Source organism: Candoia aspera, chromosome 10 (assembly GCF_035149785.1).
Source record: "Candoia aspera isolate rCanAsp1 chromosome 10, rCanAsp1.hap2, whole genome shotgun sequence".
Classification (NCBI taxonomy): domain Eukaryota; kingdom Metazoa; phylum Chordata; class Lepidosauria; order Squamata; family Boidae; genus Candoia; species Candoia aspera.
The window spans coordinates 26,053,211-26,072,410 of record NC_086162.1 but is presented as its reverse complement, the minus strand read 5'-3'; the positions used below and the strand labels follow the sequence as shown (position 1 = coordinate 26,072,410).

Here is a 19,200-nt window from a genome sequence, read left to right as displayed (position 1 = left end):
GACTTCTCAGGAGCCAACAACACCCTCTGTATGGCCTACAACCAGCTCCTCAGAGACTAAAATCCAGGAAAAGCTTCCTTAGGTCGACGGAAGATTTCGATGAATTTAAAAGTAGAGTGGACCTATGGAAAGCTACAAAGAACCAACACTGGATAGAACCAGCAGAGGAGCTGGCACCTGGGTCTGGTGAAGTTGGGAAGTATGGAAATCGCTGAACAGACTGCGCACAGGCATAACAAGATCCAGAGATACTCTGAACAAATGGGGCTGTCCGGGGCCTCTGCCCTTTGTGACTGTGGAGGCACGCAGACAACCACACGTATGTACACTTGTCCTTTGTGCCCTGATCAGTGCTCATTTGAGGATCTCATGACAGCATGACAGAACGCAATTAGTGTTGCCAGTTTCTGGGCAAGTTCTGTTTAACTTTTATATGTTTTAACTTTTATATTTTACATTTTAAATTCTATGTTTTACAGTATGCCTTATTCTAACTGATGCTTCTGACATGAATAAATAAATAAAATCTCAGGAGCCAGCAGTGTATTTGAGGTTGTGGAAACCTAAAGCCTTGCTGAAGGGACGGATCTGAGGCTTCTGCTGTCCTTTGCAGCCCACCAGTTCACATGCGGAAGAGACCCTGCTTGTCGGTTCTTGAGTGTGTTGCCTTGGTGCTGTTTCTGGAGCTGGGTGCTGCTGTTGCCACTAGCAGCCTGGACATCCAGGGTCATGGGAATAGCAAGGCCGTGACGCTGCTGACTTTACTAGCATGCCCAGATCTTAGCTGTGTGGATTTCTTTTCCATATCTATAACTAAAAGTTCCATTCCCACCTCTTCAGGAAAAGGACAGTTTGCTTTTCAACCCAGTCTTCCTGGCCTGCTTTGCGAGTAATTGCAGTATACCAGAATTGCTGTGAATTCTGATTTGTCAGTCCCTGCCACTCTTACTTCGTGTGACTGTGCCATTTCCAGTAAAAATGTAGCTTTAGTTCCAGCCGTTTCCAGCTGAAGTGGTTTGAGTTCTCAGATTGAAACATCCCTGCAATCCAGACTTTCGGATTCCTATGAGTAGTTCCTCTGGAAGTGGCAGAAGGGACTTTTGAACATACAAGAGGCATGCTGTACGTTGGATCTGTGGGCTTTTCATCTTCATTTGTAGTTAAGCTAAGCTCTGGCAGAGTACTGGAATCTATAAGACGTCCCACACTTCCTTTTGTTCGTGAAGAAAATGTCCTCTTCTTCACCTTCCCTTGTGATAAAATGAATTGATCTATATCTGTGTGTGGAAGTCAGTTTTTTAGGTTGTGGCTGGAAGGGTCAACCAATGCAGCTCATTCATGGCTGTGTTTTGCTTTGTCTTTCTGGATAAATTGTGCGGTGAAACTGATCATCTTGGAAGGTCAAGAGTTGAAGCTTTTTTGTGCTGCGGTGCCCTTCCACCTTAGTGCTGAGAAATCTGAGAAGACTTGCCTCAGTACTGTCACCCCCCCAGGAATCAAAGTACTGTTGGAAAACTATGAGGAGGGGAGGAGGAAGTATTAGCACCACCTTCAAGATGCTTTAAGGGTAGGTAGTATAGGAAGAGGATTCGCATCAGTTGAGCCAGCACTATGGAAGTTCTTAGCAGGTTGTTTTATAGAAAGTTGGTTTGATTTGCACATGCAGAATTCACGACTCCAGTATATAAACCATTTAGGTATAATTTTCCTTCCAGGTCTGTGTCCTATCAAGGAGGTTTGTTGTCCCCAGACCTTTCTCCACAGTCCTGAGGCAAGTATTAGTAAGTGTTTTCTTTTGCGTCATTATGATGGTGTTTTGTTAGGACCCCTTTAAGAGTATGTAACATTGCCATGCCTTCCCAGGAAACCAGGGAGGACGCCCGATGTAATTACTGCTCGTTGGATCTCTTAAGCTAGATAGGGAGCTAAAGAGGGAGAGAGCCAAAATGTTAACATAAAAACAAAAGCGCCCTGCTGGATTGGACCCCCGGCCCATCTAGTCCAGCAGTTTATTGTCACAGTGGCCCACCATCTGCACAAGGAAGCCCGCTTGTCTCCCAGCAGACGGCCTTCAGAGACAGTCCCACGGCCATCAAGGCCAAGAGCCACTGGTCCCCGTGACTTCCATGAATTGGGCCAGCCCTCTTTTGAAGCCAGCCAAGCTGGTAGCCAGCCCCGCATCCTGTGGTTATGAATCTCTGTTTGATTATGCGTTGTGTGGGGGGAAAAATTCCTCTTGTCTGTCCTGATCCTTCCAGGATTCCGTTTCATTGGGTGACCGCTAGTTGTACTCAGAGCAGCCTTTGGCTGCGCTGTGATCCCAACATGTCCGAGGCCTGGGATAGTCTTACGTGATTTGTCTTCTAGGATACTGCTGTATTAACTTGTTTTACTTTGTTGTTTTTTTTTAATTTGCTGGTCATTGATCAAATAAATACATACTACTGCTACTACTCCGAGGGCTGGGGTGTCCATGTGTGCTCTCTGCAGCACGGGGGAATTATCGCACCCTTTTTAAGAGGAACGTCTTAGCTTGCGGTCCACTAAACCTGGTGAAGTTTTTCTTTAGGAGCGCAGATGTCTGTGCGATCTCTGCTGTTCATATGAGACTTGTTTAACTTCCTGCCATGTACATGAGACTCTCTAATGTGTGTTTTGTTTGTCAGATTAATAGCTTTTGAGCTGGTTATCTGTGGAGCAGGTTGGTTTACTGTTAAAAGGAGTAGCTTAAAATGAAGGGAAATAATGGCTGTCAGCCTTTTTGATTAGCAGCGGAAGTCTAGGTACCTCTTGGTTTTCCTTTTACCCGCATATGGGCTGTCCTGCCACAGGGGAATTAGTGAACGAGATCATACTGGATATAATTGACCATTTTGGTTGCTTTGGACGTTGCCTAAATCAAAATATTTTTGTGCTCCTTGATTTCTCACTCTTGCCTCTCCCTTCTATTTAAAGGAAGTAAACATCTCCCTGGTGTAAACAGGCCTGGTGCTTGTTTATATCAACTAGAGTGACCCTCTTTGGACCCACCTTGCTGCCCACGTTTCTTTCTAATGCTAGTTTTATGGTTCCTGAGAAACCTAGTTTTCTAAATCTCTGCAGAATCTTTCTCCACCCTTGAGTTTAGCGTTGAAAAAAATGGCACCATGATTCACTCCTCATTTTGAACTGCTGCCTAGCTTGGTTTGGCCTGCTTCCCTGCCTTGGTCAAGGGAGGGCTGCTGCCCCAGTTGGGCAGAAAGAACGGGGGATGCTCCTGTGATGAAACTACTCGTCCAACAGGATTGACTGGGAGCCAGTGCTGCGGAATGCCGAGTCTCCCCATTGCAGCTGATTTCAGGAACGCCTTTGGGATCATCAGGGCTTGAATCCTGATGAGATTGACTCAGTCCTTTCTCTCCCTGAGCAGAGGAAGCCATTACACTTCCTGCACCCTGGTGTTTCTTCCTTGCCCCAATTTGGAATGTGGATGATTCAAATTAAAACAATTTCTCAGAGGAGCAGGATAGATGAGGCAAAAGCAGAAGGTGGAGGCCAAAAGACAAGGTGGGGAGGGCTGTGGAGCAGAGGAGGAGAAAGATTCACATGCTCTGAGGATGGACGGACGGGTGTGGGTGTGTACATGCGTGCTTGTGTGTGGCTGGCTTTCTCTGGTGTTGCTGAGCTGGTCTGTCTTGGGGAAACAGGGTCATAAAGTTCAGCAGCCAAAGCCCCTCCTTGGATTTTGCCAGCCAAGAGATATTTTTAAGAAGCACAACAGCATGATTGGGAATAAAATATGCCAGCACTATACATCTTCTCTCTTTTAAACCAAGCTTCCCTGATCTGAGGTTCTCCAGTTATAATTTTCAGTCAGCACAGCCACATAGGGAATGCTGTTTTAATGGTAACGATGATGGTATAATCTGCACTTTTTTGAGAACACAGCATGCCACATTAGGGAAGGCTGCTCAACTGTGTCTTTCATTGCTGTTTGGGAGGTTTTGAATTTGTCCTCTGTTGATCCTGCAACTGAACCCTTGAAGCACGGTGTGCGGTCCATATGTGCATCAGGTCTTCATAGGAGCGTTCTCTTGATAAATGTTTAGCAGGAGCGACTGATGCCTCTGGGAGGGATGGAGTTGTAATCATTGATCAGTCCTTCGGAAAGGAGATTCCCCCATGCTGCTGGCATGCACACTATTAAGCCGCAAGCGTGTGAGGGCGCCTCCTTGTGTGAGCAAAGGGTCCGGGGGCTTCTCGGCACTGGGCTTGCTTGCCTCTGGAGTTGCTGCTTTACAAGATACCAGCCGTGAGAGAAGCTCTCCTTGCCTTTTTCTGTACTTCACTGAGATCTTCTTAAATTTCCCTTTTTCTTCTAGGTCTGCTAGCCAACATCACCATGTTCAGCAAAAAGAAGAAACGCATTGAGATATCAGCCCCTTCCAACTTTGAACACCGGGTCCACACGGGATACGACCAGCAGGAGCAGAAGTTTACAGGGTTACCGAGGCAATGGCAGGGTATCATCGAGGAGTCGGCCAAGCGGCCAAAGCCACTGGTGGATCCAGTGTACATTACGGCGGTCCAGCCTGGCTCTCAAAAGGTTGGTGGCACCTGCTTTGGGCTCTCATGTGGCACATGACTGTTGAGTTGTCATTAGATCAAACATGCCAGTGCTTAGAGGGGAGACGTTAGATTTCAGAAAAGTTTATGAGATCTGTTCTAGGCTGAAACTTACTAGCTTTACTCATGATATCAGTCTTGTGTTGAACTTCGGCCCAAAGGAACCAGAGTCACAGATCTGATTCTAGGGATGTAACACGAGAAGTCAGAGAGCATCAATGAAGCTTTGTTACTGAACTGCCATTTTGCTTCAGGCATAGTTCCTGGGAATGTGAATTTAGTTTTCACAAGCAATAATATGGAATCTGTCATGCAGCAAATGTGCAGTTCTCCAGTGTCTACATCTTTTCAAGACATACGCTGCAACTCTGAAGTTGGAAATGCAAGGCGTGCCCAGCTGCCAAGATTTAGACCTTGGCACAGCAGCGAAGGGGTAGAATGGAGCCTGTGTGTCAGCTCTTGAGTTGGCCTAGGAGACCAAAGCAGCTGCTTTTCAGAAGTGTCATGAAGCTCAGCCCAGAGTGGAGCAGCTGAAATTTCTCCTCTGTGGGGGATTAGTAGGTGCTGAGTGCTAGCTGGCCAGTGACTGGATCCTGAAAACAACCTAAGCTGTGTCTGCACAGTTGAGGATCGATCAGAGCTGAAACTGCCGAGTCTGCCATGGAGAAGGGGCTGCTGATCAGTTTTCCTGGTGAGGAGTACCCTGGCTGATCTCTCTTCTCTCCCCCCAGATATCTCCCCTTTGCTGGGCTTGGTTTAGCCATGTGGATGGACATCCCTGGATGTAAAGAGCCTGGCTGAGGGACAGCAGAGGATGTATGTTGTTGCAGGAACAGGCAGGCTCAAGGACCTGGCAAGATCATTTTACGAGCAAGGTGCATGAGTGAGCAGGAGGTCTGTTGGTTTCCAAGGATCAGCCAGCTGTTGGACCCAAACAGGAGCAAATGTATAGTGAGAGAGACAAATAGACACCAGTTGTAAGCAAAAATGAGAGTTGGCTTGATCGAAAAATATGCATACGGTATTTTGGAAGCAGGCCAAATAGTTCAGGCTCAGACGTTCAAATCCGAAATAGGTCAGGTGGCACCTGCACTCGTGTAACTTTGTGCTGTCATTTCCTCTGTCTGCTCTGCAAAGAAAGCAGCATGGAGCGTAGGGTTTTAAACCACATCTGCAGGTGGGAATGCCGGAGGTGAGGATTGGTCTTTCCAAATGGCTTGTGTGCCCCAAACCACGCGTGGAAGGGTGGCAAGCCCTGCCCCTGATAAGAGAGGAAATGGCTTCTAAGTTTCAGCCTGCTTGAGGTTGCTCCTTGTACTGTGAGCAGAGGGTGACTCAACGGTGATTTCTTGAGGAAAGCCAGGTGCCAGAAAGTTAGCCAAGAGTGGTTGTTCCAGTCCTGCCATGGCCTCCCAGTGTAGCGTTTCCTCTGTCCCAAAATGCTGTGGTGGCGGGAAGCTTCTTAATCAAAGGCCTGTGCTCCTGGGGGAGAAAGGTCTCCCCAGGTGCACTCTATCTGCCAGAAGACCCACCTGCCTTGGTCACAGCCCTTCCTACCTCTCAACCCTTCCCGTCCCAGCCTCTTCCCCCACCTAGCATGGGGGGCTGCCCAGTTTTCAGGCAGGGTACCTTGCACAGAACTGGGGACAGTGGTTTGGCGTAGAAAGGCGATACGCCAAATGGGGCAGTGGTTCGTTGGAGAAATCACGCAGACCCTTTCCTGTTCTCTCAGGCAGTAGCATAGCGTTTCTGCAGGGTTTGGTTGTTTCTCTTGGAGGCAGAATGAATCGTCAGTGAGGGTGAGGTGCCCTGGTGGGGAGAGGCCCTCTCGCCTTCCCTGGTGAGAAGGCTCCTGTCTGCTCCAGCTGGAATTGCGTATCTTTGCAGATCTGCAAAATGCTTTTGACTTACTAAGGAGACACTTCAGAAACTCATTTGGAGCCACAGATTACGTGTTGTTCACTGACTGTTTCCAGGAATCCCATGCAAATTGCAGAATTTTTGCTCGCAGCTGTCGCTGTGCAAAGTGTATCTCTTTCACTGTTTGCTTTCCATGATGAAGTGGAAGATCTGGTTTCAGCTACAGAAGATGCATCCTTGAGGGTCTCCTTTTCTCTTAAAAAAAACAACAACAACAACTGTCGCCCATGCTTGTGCGCAGTATGGTCAACGGAAGCATTCCATCTAGATCCGGGCCATGGTGTCCATTAACGTTTGATGTGTCATCTGCAAGACTGGGTGAACAAAGCCACTCTTGCTGGTTGTGTAGGTTGGGTGTGTGGCTCTGACATCCACAAGCCCCACACTCCACGGACCCACATCTCTTTCTGTCCGTGGATCGCATTGGGTGCGGTGTGAGGTTGGACAAGCACGGTGCCAGATGTGCTCACTTGCCTCCACGCTGTCGATTTGTGCAGTTTATTTGAGCTCTAATTAGGGGCGTCTCTATCCAGAATTTGGGCTTTATTTGCCCAAAGGCTGAAAAGGTGTTTCTCCAGCCTCCCCAGTTCCTTCTCCTGCTGGGCAGTGGTTCACCACTCTGGCCTTTGTTTCCAGATCCACTTGCCTGTCGCAGCTGGCCTCTGGGAAGCCTTGGCCTGCTGTTTCCAGTGGCCTGGTGGTGTCTGAGCTGGGTGATAAGAGGCTCTTCTGGCACTTGCCAAGCTCCTGGCAGAGCTTTGCGTTGTGTGAGCTGTGGCTGAAGACCAGCTCTTGAACGCTGGGGACTCATTCAAGGCAGCCCACACATACCAAAGAGGGAGGAACTCAGAGGCAACCAGGGAGAGGAGGCTGCTCTCCTCCCCTCCCTGCTGGCACTCGTCTCTCTGCCCCTCCTTGTTTATTTCTGCAAAAAAAAAAAGGTGGTTAAGCCTTGCCTTGACGTGTATTATTTTCGCTGACCCCTCTTACTGGGAGGAGCGGTCATGTCTGTCCTCGTGGAGCAATGTAACACCCTGAGAAGAAGATGAGCTGGAGCTTTTCTCCCCAGCTCAGTGGGTTTCTCTGTCTCTGTAATGGTTTGCTTGGGGAGGCCTTTGACTGCAGCCGACCCGTCTGAGATTGAGAGACAGCGGGAAATGCCCGGTTTGGTGGATTCTTTCTTCCAGCAAACTGGAAGCATCTGAAATGCCTTAGAGACTGCATTGGTTTAAGTGATCCATTTTACATCGAGCATCTTACTGTAGCGTTTGGTGTAATCGGAAGACTTGGCTAACGGGCCAGGAAGCCCAAAGGCAGCCTTCCCGACTTCCAGTTGTATTTGTCTGGACTTCCCAGCTGAGTAACTTGGTTTCCTGGCTGAAAATTCTGGTGGCCATTGTGTGACCTGGTTGGGGAAAGCTGCTGTAAGGCTGTCTTTCAGTCCTTGCTTTTAAAATCCAGCATTCTTGTTGCTGATCGCTGCCAGCATTTATATGTCTAAAAAAGAGGTTTGGCATGGACGGTGTGTACTTGCAGGAGAAAGCGAGTGGAGAGAACAGCTCTGTAAAGTTCTCGTGTCTTCTCCCATACGCGAGTCCTCCTTCCCCTTGTTCTCCCCACCATTGCTGCTACCATGTGCTTCTGTGTGCAAAAGCTGAAATGGTCTCGGGCCATTGTCAAGCATCCATCAAGCACCTTAACTGTTTTTTTTATGTTGCTTACCTTATTTTCTTTTTTGTTTGTGTGTCCTCTTTTCCCCCCATACCTGCCTGCTCCATTTTCCATTCCATATATGTAAGACCATCGTGCGTGGAAACAAAGCTGCCAAGGACGGTTCCCTGGCCTGGCTGCTAGATGAGTTTGAGAACATGTCGGTGTCGCGGTCCAATTCTCTGCGCAGGGACAGCCCTCCTTTCCCGCCTCGGCACGACCAGTTGTACCAGGAGAATGGCCTGAGCGAGGCCCTGGGCAGGCCCCGCCAGCACCACCAGCACCACCACATGGAGGACGAAGGTGGGGGCAGCAAGAACAAAGACCCCAAGGAACGTGGCCGCCACGGGCCCAAGAGCGAAGTGGATCCGGGCAGGGAAAGGAGCTGGGACAACAGGACTGCTGCTCAGCACTCCCGTGGACATGAGCCCGTCAGCAAGCCTCACCAGCAGTCCAGCCACCTCCAGCCTCCTGAGCACCACAAGCCCTCCTCAGAACATGGTCACCGAGCGCCCGAGCGGGACAGGAAGAGGGAGCCCCCCGCTGAGCGCGTGGTTAAGAGGGAGCGGGCGGAGGGCCCTGACAAAAGACCCAAATCCACCTACACTGGTGAGGCCAGCCCACAGTCCCCCCGGGAAAAACGGCCCCTCTCTGGGCCCAATATCCGGACCCCAAATATCCCCATCTCCGAGGGTGTGATGAAAACCGCACAGCAGACCGGACGGCCTTTCAACACATACCCGCGAGCAGACACTGATCCTGTCCGGGGTGCTCAGGTAAAGTTCCTCAGGGCGTCTTAGAGTTGGGTCCCTCGTAGGACTGGCCAGCCTGGATCGATCCACCGGAGAGGCCGTTCTCGTCCGCCGTGGAAAAGGCCACGTTTTACCTCTTAAGCCGTGCTTGCCTACCTTCTCGGCATGGCCTGGGTGGCTGGCTGTGCGTCAAACCCTGGGCTTCTTTGGAACGGCACAGCAGTGCCTTTTGTACCTCTGCAGCCAGGATGACCACCCCTCGTAGCAAGAGCGGAGCCTGCCTCTTCCTTTTGCTCCGCTCTTTGCACCTTCACGGGTTCTCTTGCATCCTTCTCTGTCAAGTAGTCTCCCTTGCCGGGTGGCCTCCCATCAGCTGCAGCGGGTGGCTTCCTGCCTGCCTGCCTGCCTGGCCTTTTCTGGGCACTCGCACTCCTTGCTCCCACTAACCGGAGTCCCTCCTGCGTTGCCCACCCTGTGATCTGCTCTCCGCTTGGTCTCCCCTTCCGTGTATGCTGCCTACCGCCCACTGCTCCTTCCTTCTCCTGTACGGCGACTTTTCTGTCTGCCTTCGTAGGGACTCCGCAGCTGTGCAGCAACTTCTCGTCTTGTGGAAGCCCATCAAACCCTCATGAGACGTCCAGAGCTTTTTCTTCCACCTCTTCCACCCAGCTCTTTCCTCTTCCTTCTCTGACTACAGGACCAGAAATTATACATAACATTCACTTTCCACCCAACGAATATGCTGCATCTGCCTTGGTCGCAGCCCTTTCTGCTAATCCAGGAGGAAGGGGCACTCCTTTTCCCTCCCTCTCGCCGGAAATGGGCGGGAGAGAAGCTCAGGGGCCTGAGTCAGCCCATGTGGTGGCTTTTTTCTTCCTTTGGGAGGGCCCAACCCCAGCTTGATTAAATGGGACTCACAGGTCTGTTCCCTGATATCTGCAGTGAGAAGGATGCTCTACAAGGGGGCTTTTGGGGGGCCTTGCTTGGCCCTGAGGGGGAGAGGCAAGGGAGACTGCAGTGTCAGGCGAGCTGTGGATGTGGGCGGCAAGTGGTGGGAAACCCACCACCCTGGTCAGAGTGAGCAGCCCGAGGCTGGCGAATACGAGGGGCTCCTTGTACAGGAGTTACCCCAAATCTCTTTATGGCCATGAAAAGGCCGTCCACAGACAGGCTGTCTGTCAGCCGGGCCCATGTCTTCCGGGGAGCCCCTCCCAGCATACGCGCCTGCCCAGGGACAGCACCTGCGCTTTGCAGACTAGCAGGACCCACAGAGATGACTTCCGGTCTTGGGGTATCAGTGCGGCAGTCCTGTGTTCCTTCTGTTAGGAGGGAAGGAAGGAAGGAAGGAGGAAAAAGCTTGTACGCAGCAAGCTGTTTTTCTTCTCTTGGAGGGTTAAAAAGGGCTCGAGCGATTCTCTCTCTCCGCTAGAATAAAGGTGGGTCCAGTCCCGCAACGAGAGCTTTGCCTTTCTTTCTGGCAGTAACACCCGCCTGTCCTTCTCTTTCCAGGCAGAACACAGGCCCGGGAAGGCCCCGGAAGCAGCCTCCAACGGCCCTGTGAGCGGAAACAGCAGCCCTTCCGGGCTCCCCCCTCCAGGCCTGGCGAGATCCAGAAATCCGGAGCCCCCCCATGTGGGACTCTCCCAGCATGCCTCCGAGCCCCACTTGACGCACGTGCTGTCGCCCCCGGGCCCCCCTCCCCCCCGGCCCCCTCCCCAGCAGCCTCCAGTTCCTCCGGCCCCTCAGCAGCCCTGCTCCCCACAGCGCGAGCCTCAGCGGGTCTCCCACGAACAGTTCCGGGCGGCCTTGCAGATGGTGGTCGACCCCGGAGACCCCAGGACCTACCTGGACAACTTCATCAAGATCGGGGAAGGCTCCACGGGCATTGTCTGCATCGCCACCGTCAAGAGCTCCGGGAAGCTGGTGGCGGTCAAGAAGATGGACCTGCGCAAGCAGCAGCGGCGGGAGCTGCTCTTCAACGAGGTGGGAGAGGAGAACGCGGTGGCGGAAGAGGGGACGGGGGGACGCCGGGATGCAAGGAAGGAAGGACGGAAGGGGCCTGGAGGCGGATCTCTTCTGGGCCAGGACCTGGGACCTTTTCGGAAGCGGGACTCGGGCAGGGGCCGGGCAAGGCGGCTGATAGCTGGTCTTGCAGCGAAGGGAAGCAGGCTCCTTGGGGCTTGGCATCTTCCCAGGGCTGGGGCTGGGGCTGGGGCTGGGGCCGGAGCAAAATGATGCAGAGCCCCAAACCTGCTGGCCTCTGTCCCGGGAAAGGAGTATCTTTGTGCTTCAAAGATGCCATGGCCATTCCAGGGTGTAGCGTGTGTAAAATCGGGGAGATTTTAGGTTAAACATCTCATCTGTGGGAGGTCAGTAGCCTCTCATGTGAGGCACTGGATTTCTCTCTCTCCCCCGCCCCCCTGCAAACGTATCCAGTGACTTTGTCTGTCCGTCCTGCCTGCCTGCCTGCCTGCCTGCCTGATTTTTTCCCTCCACAGGTTGTGATCATGAGGGACTATCAGCATGAGAACGTGGTGGAGATGTACAACAGCTACCTGGTGGGCGATGAGCTCTGGGTTGTCATGGAGTTCCTGGAGGGCGGCGCTTTGACTGACATCGTCACACACACACGGTAAGAGGTGTGGAAAGACGGAGGGCCGCTCTCCTGCGAGGGCATCAGGAGCAGGAGTTTCTCCATGCCAGCCGCCTTGAAGGGTGGGAGGAAAGGAGGATCTGCAGAATTAGCACCCACCTAAAGGCGTTGGGCATGTCCTCGTGTTGGACTAAAAACCTTAGGAAAAGGAAGAATTTACATGGGAGGAGGGAAAGAGAAGGTCCTACCCAGTGCAGTGGCCTGACCTTGTTCTTGCAGCAGGCGGTCCCTCCTCCTGATCCGAGGTGGAGAGGGTTGCCAACCTGTGGCACCGTCAGTTTAACGTACAGCCCAGTGTGAGGCTGCCTGGCTGGCTGATTTCCCGCATGTATGTCCCCACTTAACTCCGAGTGTCTGCCCTCATTTTATCCTCATGGTAACAGCCCTGCGAGGCAGGCCAGGCTGGGAGAGAGTGACGGACCCTTAATCACCAGGGAGTTCCATGGCTTGGTGGGGACCCAGACCCGCCTCCCCCAATGCTTCAGCTGCTGGCTTCTTCCACAAGGGGGCGCAGACCAGGCTGCTCAGGTCGAGGCCCCTCGTTTTGCCCTAGGAAAGGTGCGTGGATGCCGCGCCCAGAAGCCTCCTAAGCGAGGAATGGCAGCATCTGCTGTGGGGGGGAGAAGGAGAGGAAGCCAAGTGTGTACTTCTCCCTCTCACACACACACACGCTCACCCACCCCGCCGCTTCTCCCTTGCTCACCACGCAGTAGATGAAAGGAGGGCCTGCTTCACGTAACGCAGAATGAGCTCTGCGAACTCCCTGCCAGAGGCGGCGGCTGCTTGAGGCGGCTTTCAAAACAAACCACGGGAGGAGCGGGGAGAGGCGGGGGGTCCGGGGCGCGCCACTTGAAGCGAATCAGTCACACCAGCTTGGTGGGACTCTGGGTGGGTCTGTGCGTCTCTGTGGGCCACCTGGCTGCCTTCAGCCGGCCCCCGGCTGGCCACCGTAAGAGTCGGGCAGGCGGGAGGCATTTGACTCCGTTCCAGGAACCGGGTTCTTGCTCTGTCAGAGGCGTAAGTGCCGTGTCTGGTTCTGCTTGAAGGATGAACGAAGAGCAGATCGCCGCTGTCTGCCTCTCTGTGCTGAAGGCTCTTTCCGTACTCCATGCTCAGGGCGTCATCCACCGGGACATCAAGAGTGACTCCATTCTGCTCACCCACGACGGCCGGGTGAGTGGCAGGCGCCCTGGGGGCCGGTTCTGACTCCCCGAGCCCAAGGCCTCTGCTTCCCAGAGAGCCTGGTTGAGGGTCAGGCCTCCCAACTCCCACCTCCCCAGCTTTTTGCTCCCCAGGCCAGTTGGCAATTTAGCAGCCCAGCTTCCCTAAAACAGTGTTTCTCCACCGTGGCAACCTTAAGATGGGTGGACCCCAACTCCCAGAATTCCCCGGCCAGAATTCTGGGAGGGGAAGTCCACCTATCTTAAAGTTGCCAGGGTGGAGAAACCCTGCCCTAAAAGGTTGCATGCAAATCCTAAAAAGACAATTCCGGGATCTCTAGCGCCACCTGCAGCACCATGTCAGTAGCGATGGCCAGTCCTCGGGAGTTCTTGAGAGCTCTGTAGAATTTCTGGAACGGTTAAGACCTCCCTCTGCGTTCTCCAGGGGAGAACCAGAATCGGATAGAACAGCATTTCCGCCAGCATTGTGAAAATGGAAATTATGTGGCCTGTGCATTTGCACACAGATCAGGCTGGCGCATGGACCGTCTGTTGTGGGAAGCCTAAGCCTCTGAGCCCGTTTGCAGGGCTACACGACGTGCAGATGTCCGAGGCTCAGGAATGAAAATAAAGCAGAGCAAGCCATTGCAGGGTCAAAGGGGCTAAGCCACATCTGAAGGAGGGGGAATCGCTCATTGCAGAGTATGACCTCCTCTTGGGGAAAACCCTCTGTTCTGTCCAGGGCTGAAAAAGAGCCTTGCTGCCTTCCCACCAGAGAGAAAGGAGGCGGCCCTGGAGATTGCCCCTAGCCGGAGAGCAGGCCAGAGTGGCCCGTGTGGGGCGGAATTCAGCATTGTGTAATTTGCTTTTTTTGCCTCTCCTCAATTTTTTTTTATAAAATGTGTTAGAAATAGAGTTGAGGTGGTGGTGGGGACTTTCTTGAACAAAGCTCTGGAACGTGGCCATTCAGCAGCTCTGTACATGTCCCGCCATCATTGCTTTCCTCAATTGCTTCTCCTTCAGGTCAAGCTCTCTGACTTTGGATTCTGCGCGCAAGTGAACAAGGAGGTGCCACGGCGCAAGTCGCTGGTGGGAACCCCTTACTGGATGGCCCCAGAACTCATCTCTCGGCTGCCCTACGGACCCGAGGTAAGACGGAGGACAGGGCTTGCTGGGCTTGCTGTGCAGTCCTTGCATGTCTTCTCCCCTGTGGAGGGGTTTTGCAGGGGCCAGTGGGGGCCCTTTTGAGAAGTACTGAAAGGTGACAGCAGCTAAGCAGCAGAAGAGCTACATGAAGTGCACGGTTGAAGGTGGGAGCCCCAGATTCTGCCTGGTTCCCCCAGAAAATCTTGATGGCCAGGGACCACAAAGTTTCTATCTGGAATCCTAAAGAATTGGCTTGGACTCTGCAGCAGGGACTGTGTTTCTTGACGGCTGCCCTCCCTTCCACTGCCACCTCACTCTAGCTTTGCCAGAATCTAGTCCTTTGGGCAGTGGGGTTTGAAATGGACTTTCAGATAAGAGGGTCCATGAATTTTGCTTTCTCTTTCGCTGATGTTTTTTATTTCTGCCTTGGTTACTCAACCTGCACACTGCAAAATCCATCCGAAAAGGAAAAATATGGCTGCTTGGGAGAGAGTAGACAGCCCTCCCTCCCAAGCCTGGACAATGCCACCTGTAGCATGACTTCAACGAAAAGAGAACGGAGCCAGATCCTAGGGGTTCAGCTGCCAGGCCTGCTGGCACTCCAGTTCCAGCCATTCCTCCCGACCCCCCTCCTTTTGTTTCAGGTGGACATCTGGTCCCTTGGTGTGATGGTGATAGAGATGGTTGACGGGGAGCCTCCTTATTTCAACGAGCCCCCTCTGAAGGCAATGAAGATGATTCGAGACAACCTGCCCCCCAAACTCAAAAATGTGCACAAGGTGATACCCCTCTCCTGCACACTGCTTCTCCCAGCTGGGGGAGAGCGGGCACAAAAGGCCAGGTCAGGGGTGCTGCCTGAGCGGCTTTGGGGGGCTCCAGGCCCTGCCCCAGGATTGCCGTGTCCAGCTTTCCTTGCTGGGGTGCATCGCGTGTTACCCAAGGGCAGCTTCTGCTGCCCACTGACCACGCCGGTGGCCATGACTTAATCGCCATCCATTGTTGGTGGAAACAGGTGCCCTTCTCCTCAGCCTGGCCATACCTGCCTCTCCCAGATCCTGGGGCCAGGCTGTGGCCTTCTGCCGGGGGGAGGAAAAGGGGGCCTGTCTGTGTTGCCGGTGAAGGGACATCAGATTGACCAGCCGGTTGTTTCTGGGTCAGGACCTGATATGAGGCCGAGCGCCTTTGCCCAGGATGGGCAGAGAGGCTGGGTCAGTCCAGTGTCGGGGGGGCTTCCTTCCGGCTGCGTCTTGCTCTCCAGGGCGCCCCCCGGCTGATTCCATCTCCCTCCCTCCCAGCTGCTGCTCAGGCGCTCTGCTCTTCCTTCCTCGGCAGGTCTCTCCTTCCTTGAAGGGCTTCCTCGACCGCCTGCTGGTCAGAGACCCGGCCCAGAGAGCCACGGCAAGCGAGCTCCTGAAGCATCCCTTTGTGGGCAAAGCCGGCCCCCCGTCCTGCATCGTGCCCCTGATGAGGCAGAACCGGATGAGATGAAAGAGCTGGACTCCTTGCTGAGGAGAGCGCGAGACGGGGAAGGTCCATCATCCCCAGCCAGCCCCATGAAGCAGCTGGAGACCTGCCAGTGAGGATGGGGCTTTGGGACCCCTCCGAGCCCTGCTCCCTGGGGGAGTTCCCCCGGTCGGTGTGGGCAGGAGGAGTTCGGCAAGTGGTCGGGACGCCTCTCTAAGGACTCCTCTTGGTCAAGTGATGACGCGGCCCCCGAAACGGACACTGCGGACCCATCTCTGGCAGACCGTTTCTGCGTCGCCATATCGTACTACTGAATTGAAGGGGGTGGGGCAGGGGGCTAAAAAGGCGGCAACATTTCTGTTGCCCTCTCCTTGTTTGCATCCTGAATCCTGGGCAGCGATGGACTGGTTGGGGAATGGGCAGCGGTCCGGCACTGCAGAAATGTTTTCTTCTCTCCCAGCCAAGCACAGAAAAGGAGGGCGTTGGCCAGGGGCAGCCTGGGGGGAGGGCAGAAGCGCCAAAGCACCCGAGTTCTCACCTGCCACAGGTAGGAGGGAGCAGCAGAGCCCCGTGGCAGGCGCCCCTTCCCCAGACTAGAGGTGGACACGCGTGGATCGCCAGTTCCCGAGGCGGCTTTTCCCCGCAGCGAAGGGAAGGCAGCACAGTAGTTTAGGGGATCCTGAATCTCCAGTAGGGAAAACCCGCTCTAGGGAACCACGGTGGCTGAGCGTGAAAACCTGTGACTACTACGGGCTCTGAACTGCCGGTGACCATGGGGCCCCTGTCCGGTGGGGCCGCTGCTTGCAGAGCCAGGCCTGTCCCAGAGACCCAGAGCTTCCTTGGGCCCAGCGGTGTGACCGCAGGCACCTGGTGCTGCAGAATGGCATTCCTGCCACGCTGCTACTGCTGAGGAAACCCATCTCAGGGCGAGGCGTGCTTTTACATTGGAGTGGGGGGAGGAAGAGACCACAGTCCCACAGCAAGCCCCGCCAGGGGCGTGAACCCGGGCAGGCAGGAATTCTGCCCCGCGTCTCCAGGACAAAATGGGCCTATTGCCAGCAGGGTAGGGACTGCGCCAGTGATGCTCCGGGCCCCGAAAGGCTGGTTTCAATCCTACCCCTTTGCCCAGTTTCCATCCCCCAAAGAAACCAGGCTGTCGGCTGCCTCTCGTGACCTGGCAGCGTCCTTTACAGGACCCCGGAGGGCTCCCTCCACCCTCAGCTGCCTCCTGCAGTCTTTCCTGTCCTCTTGCTCTGTCCTGCGTGGGTTCGCTTGTCTGCTCCTGTGCTCCGTAGTTTTCCTCTCCCCATTTTGCAAAAGCAGCTTGTGGTGGGGGTGGGAGTCCTTCCAATCTTGATCTAAGGGTGAGGTGTGGCCTTCCTTCGCGAAGGCTCTGTCAGCTGCTACTTTCTGCCGTGTGGCTGGAAGGTGGAAGGGGCGGGGAGCGAGCAGGGAGCCTCCCGGTGCGCTGGGTCCAGGGATGGGATGCTCGGTGGAATTCCTCACCCTGCTGGGAGAGGAGACGTGCCTTGGCAGAAATAGGCCCTGGGGACAGAGAGGAGGAGAAGATGGCCCTGTCCCGCCACCCCAGAGCTGAACCCTAAAAATGTTGGGGAGCGCAGCAGCAAAATGTGGCCTCATCCCCTTGGCCCTCAGCTGGTGGCAGTGCTTCCTGCTGGAATGGCTCAGGCAGGAGCGGCAGAGAGGCCTGGCAGTAGGGAAGTCAAAGGTGCCCCAGGCCCCAGCTCTGGGCCTGCCCGAGCGAAGGGACGCTTCCATCTTGGGCGCCGGGGCACAGGAGGGAAGGCTTCTAGAGGCCCTCCGAGCACCAGCAGTGTGGCTTGCTGGAAGCCCCGGGGTGCTTGCCTGGCCGTGTTTCGGGGGGGAGGGGTGCCGCCGCTCCCCTGATCGCAGCTGTTGCTTGCATGTTGTACAGCGTGAACTTCCCTGCATGCGGAAAATATTAGGGGAAGGGTCATACCTCTCTGTCGGCGCCTGGGGTTTTCTACCTGCCTGGCTTTAGATTCTCGTGGGCGTGTATTATACAACATCACCGTTGCTGTGTTAGTACTTCGAGGTGGGGTGGAAGCAGCAGCCTGTGGCGGGAAGTCCCCCCTTGGCTCAGATTGCAAGCGTTTCTTCCTGCAGGCACAGCGTTCGCCCTGCCCCTACAAGAGCCCTCCAGCATTTCCCAGTCCTCCCTCGTGCCATCTTTAGGGACTCCGTTTGCAAAGCGGGCTCCGTTTGCTGCATGCTTCCTTCTCAAGAAAGGAGCAGCCTGCCTCAAAGACATTGCCAGTTGTGTGTGTCTGTGTGCATGCGTGTGTGCACACGTGCCACTTCTCCAACCAGTGTACCTCTGGAGCCAGCTGGTGTGTTCAGAAGGGGTTCCCTCGGCCTTGGGGTGGGGTGCCCGAGCAAGCACCTTGCTGCCTGGCTCCCTCCCTCAGGATCTTTGCTGACTTCATGAGGTCTCTCCCCCTCTGCCGGGGGGGGGGGGGGCAGCCAGGCTGTTCCTGCAGGGCTGCTCCGATCAGCCCGTGGGCACTGCAGGAGGTCTTCGGTGCCAGCATTCCTGACTTAAAGACGACCCGGCCCCATCACCTTGGGCCACGCCATCTCTGGGCGCAGCATTCATTCTTGGAGGCGTCAGCCTGAGCCGGCCTCCTGAGTCTTTCCTCTTTCAGTATTTCACACATGCCCAGCGGTCCAGAGGGTGATTGGCCACCCCACTTGCCCACCAGTCACTCCCTTTCCCCTATTTCGGACAGCCGGTTGCTGCCTTTACTTCAGGAATCAGTTTTTTATATACAGACTTTTTTAAAAAACACACTAGCACCTCAAGTATGCAAGAATATGTAACTTTTCCTGCAGGAAAAAAGACTTAAAATCTCAGATGAAGCTGCCAAGTCAGGGAGGTGTGGTTCCTGGGGTGACAACCTTCCCCCTCTTACAGCTTCCACACCACCTCCCTATCCCAACACTACATTTTCCCAGTTTTCTGAAATGACTGGAATTTTAACTGCAGGCCTGGAGGGCCTGGCCTCAAAAGCCTGCCTCCCTCCCCGCCTCCTGGTTGCTTGAAGAATTTTATAACTGGAGGCCTTGTCCAGAGCTGTTTTCCCCCCCCTCTGCAAGAACGACTACTGATTCATTTTGTGGGGTTTTGTTACTTTTTTTTTTAAAGAAGTTATTTATATTGGGGTTTTTTTTTCCTGTTCTTGTTTTCTTTGGTAACTCAACAGTATTTTGTGTTGAGATGATTTTTTAAAATTGCTTCAGACAAACTGCTGTGATTAATTCTAGTAACAGCTTAGCCATGATTTGTCTTGTATAAAGAGTCTGGATTTTGTGTCGAAGTACTGGTTGTGAGCCGTTTTGTGTGGTTTTTTTCAAATACAGCATTGAGTTCAGGTGAGATGGTCAACAGTACAAGGTGCTATTTTTTTACATTTAATTCTGTTTTTTCATGTTCCTGGCACACCAAGAAATATGCCACAGAAAAAGCAAAATCTCCTGGTTCAGCTCTTCCTAGAGATAATTGCTTCCATGATTTTAAACTGCATCTACAGAATAGCATGAGAAGCGAACTTGCTGGAGGGCATCTTCAGGTGGGGTGGGCTTCTTGACCCCCCCAAACTGCTCTGCCACCTGTTGATTTAACATCCCCGCAAGCTGAGACAGCCAGGGCTGGGTCCTTCTGATACTCTGAGACTGCACGGTGCCCAGGGGAGCGTGTTGTGCGCACCCAACCCTGGCATTTTTACCACTTTTATAGCCGGTCTTTCCT

General features: G+C 53.8%; 1 protein-coding gene across 3 annotated transcripts in view; it reads left to right on the top strand.

The window, feature by feature from the left end:
• PAK4 (p21 (RAC1) activated kinase 4) overlaps positions 1–16,385 on the top strand; it is a 39,746-nt gene extending 23,361 nt beyond the window's left edge. For all 3 annotated transcript variants that reach the window (XM_063312594.1, XM_063312596.1, XM_063312595.1), the window contains exons 2-9: positions 4,362–4,585; positions 8,325–9,011; positions 10,497–10,970; positions 11,486–11,619; positions 12,687–12,813; positions 13,824–13,949; positions 14,591–14,725; positions 15,279–16,385. In XM_063312594.1, coding sequence (XP_063168664.1) covers positions 4,382–4,585; positions 8,325–9,011; positions 10,497–10,970; positions 11,486–11,619; positions 12,687–12,813; positions 13,824–13,949; positions 14,591–14,725; positions 15,279–15,434 — 2,043 coding nt within the window. In that variant the 5' untranslated portion in view covers positions 4,362–4,381 and the 3' untranslated portion in view covers positions 15,435–16,385. The remainder of the gene's footprint in view (positions 1–4,361; positions 4,586–8,324; positions 9,012–10,496; positions 10,971–11,485; positions 11,620–12,686; positions 12,814–13,823; positions 13,950–14,590; positions 14,726–15,278) is intronic.
• The last annotated feature ends 2,815 nt before the right edge of the window (positions 16,386–19,200 follow it).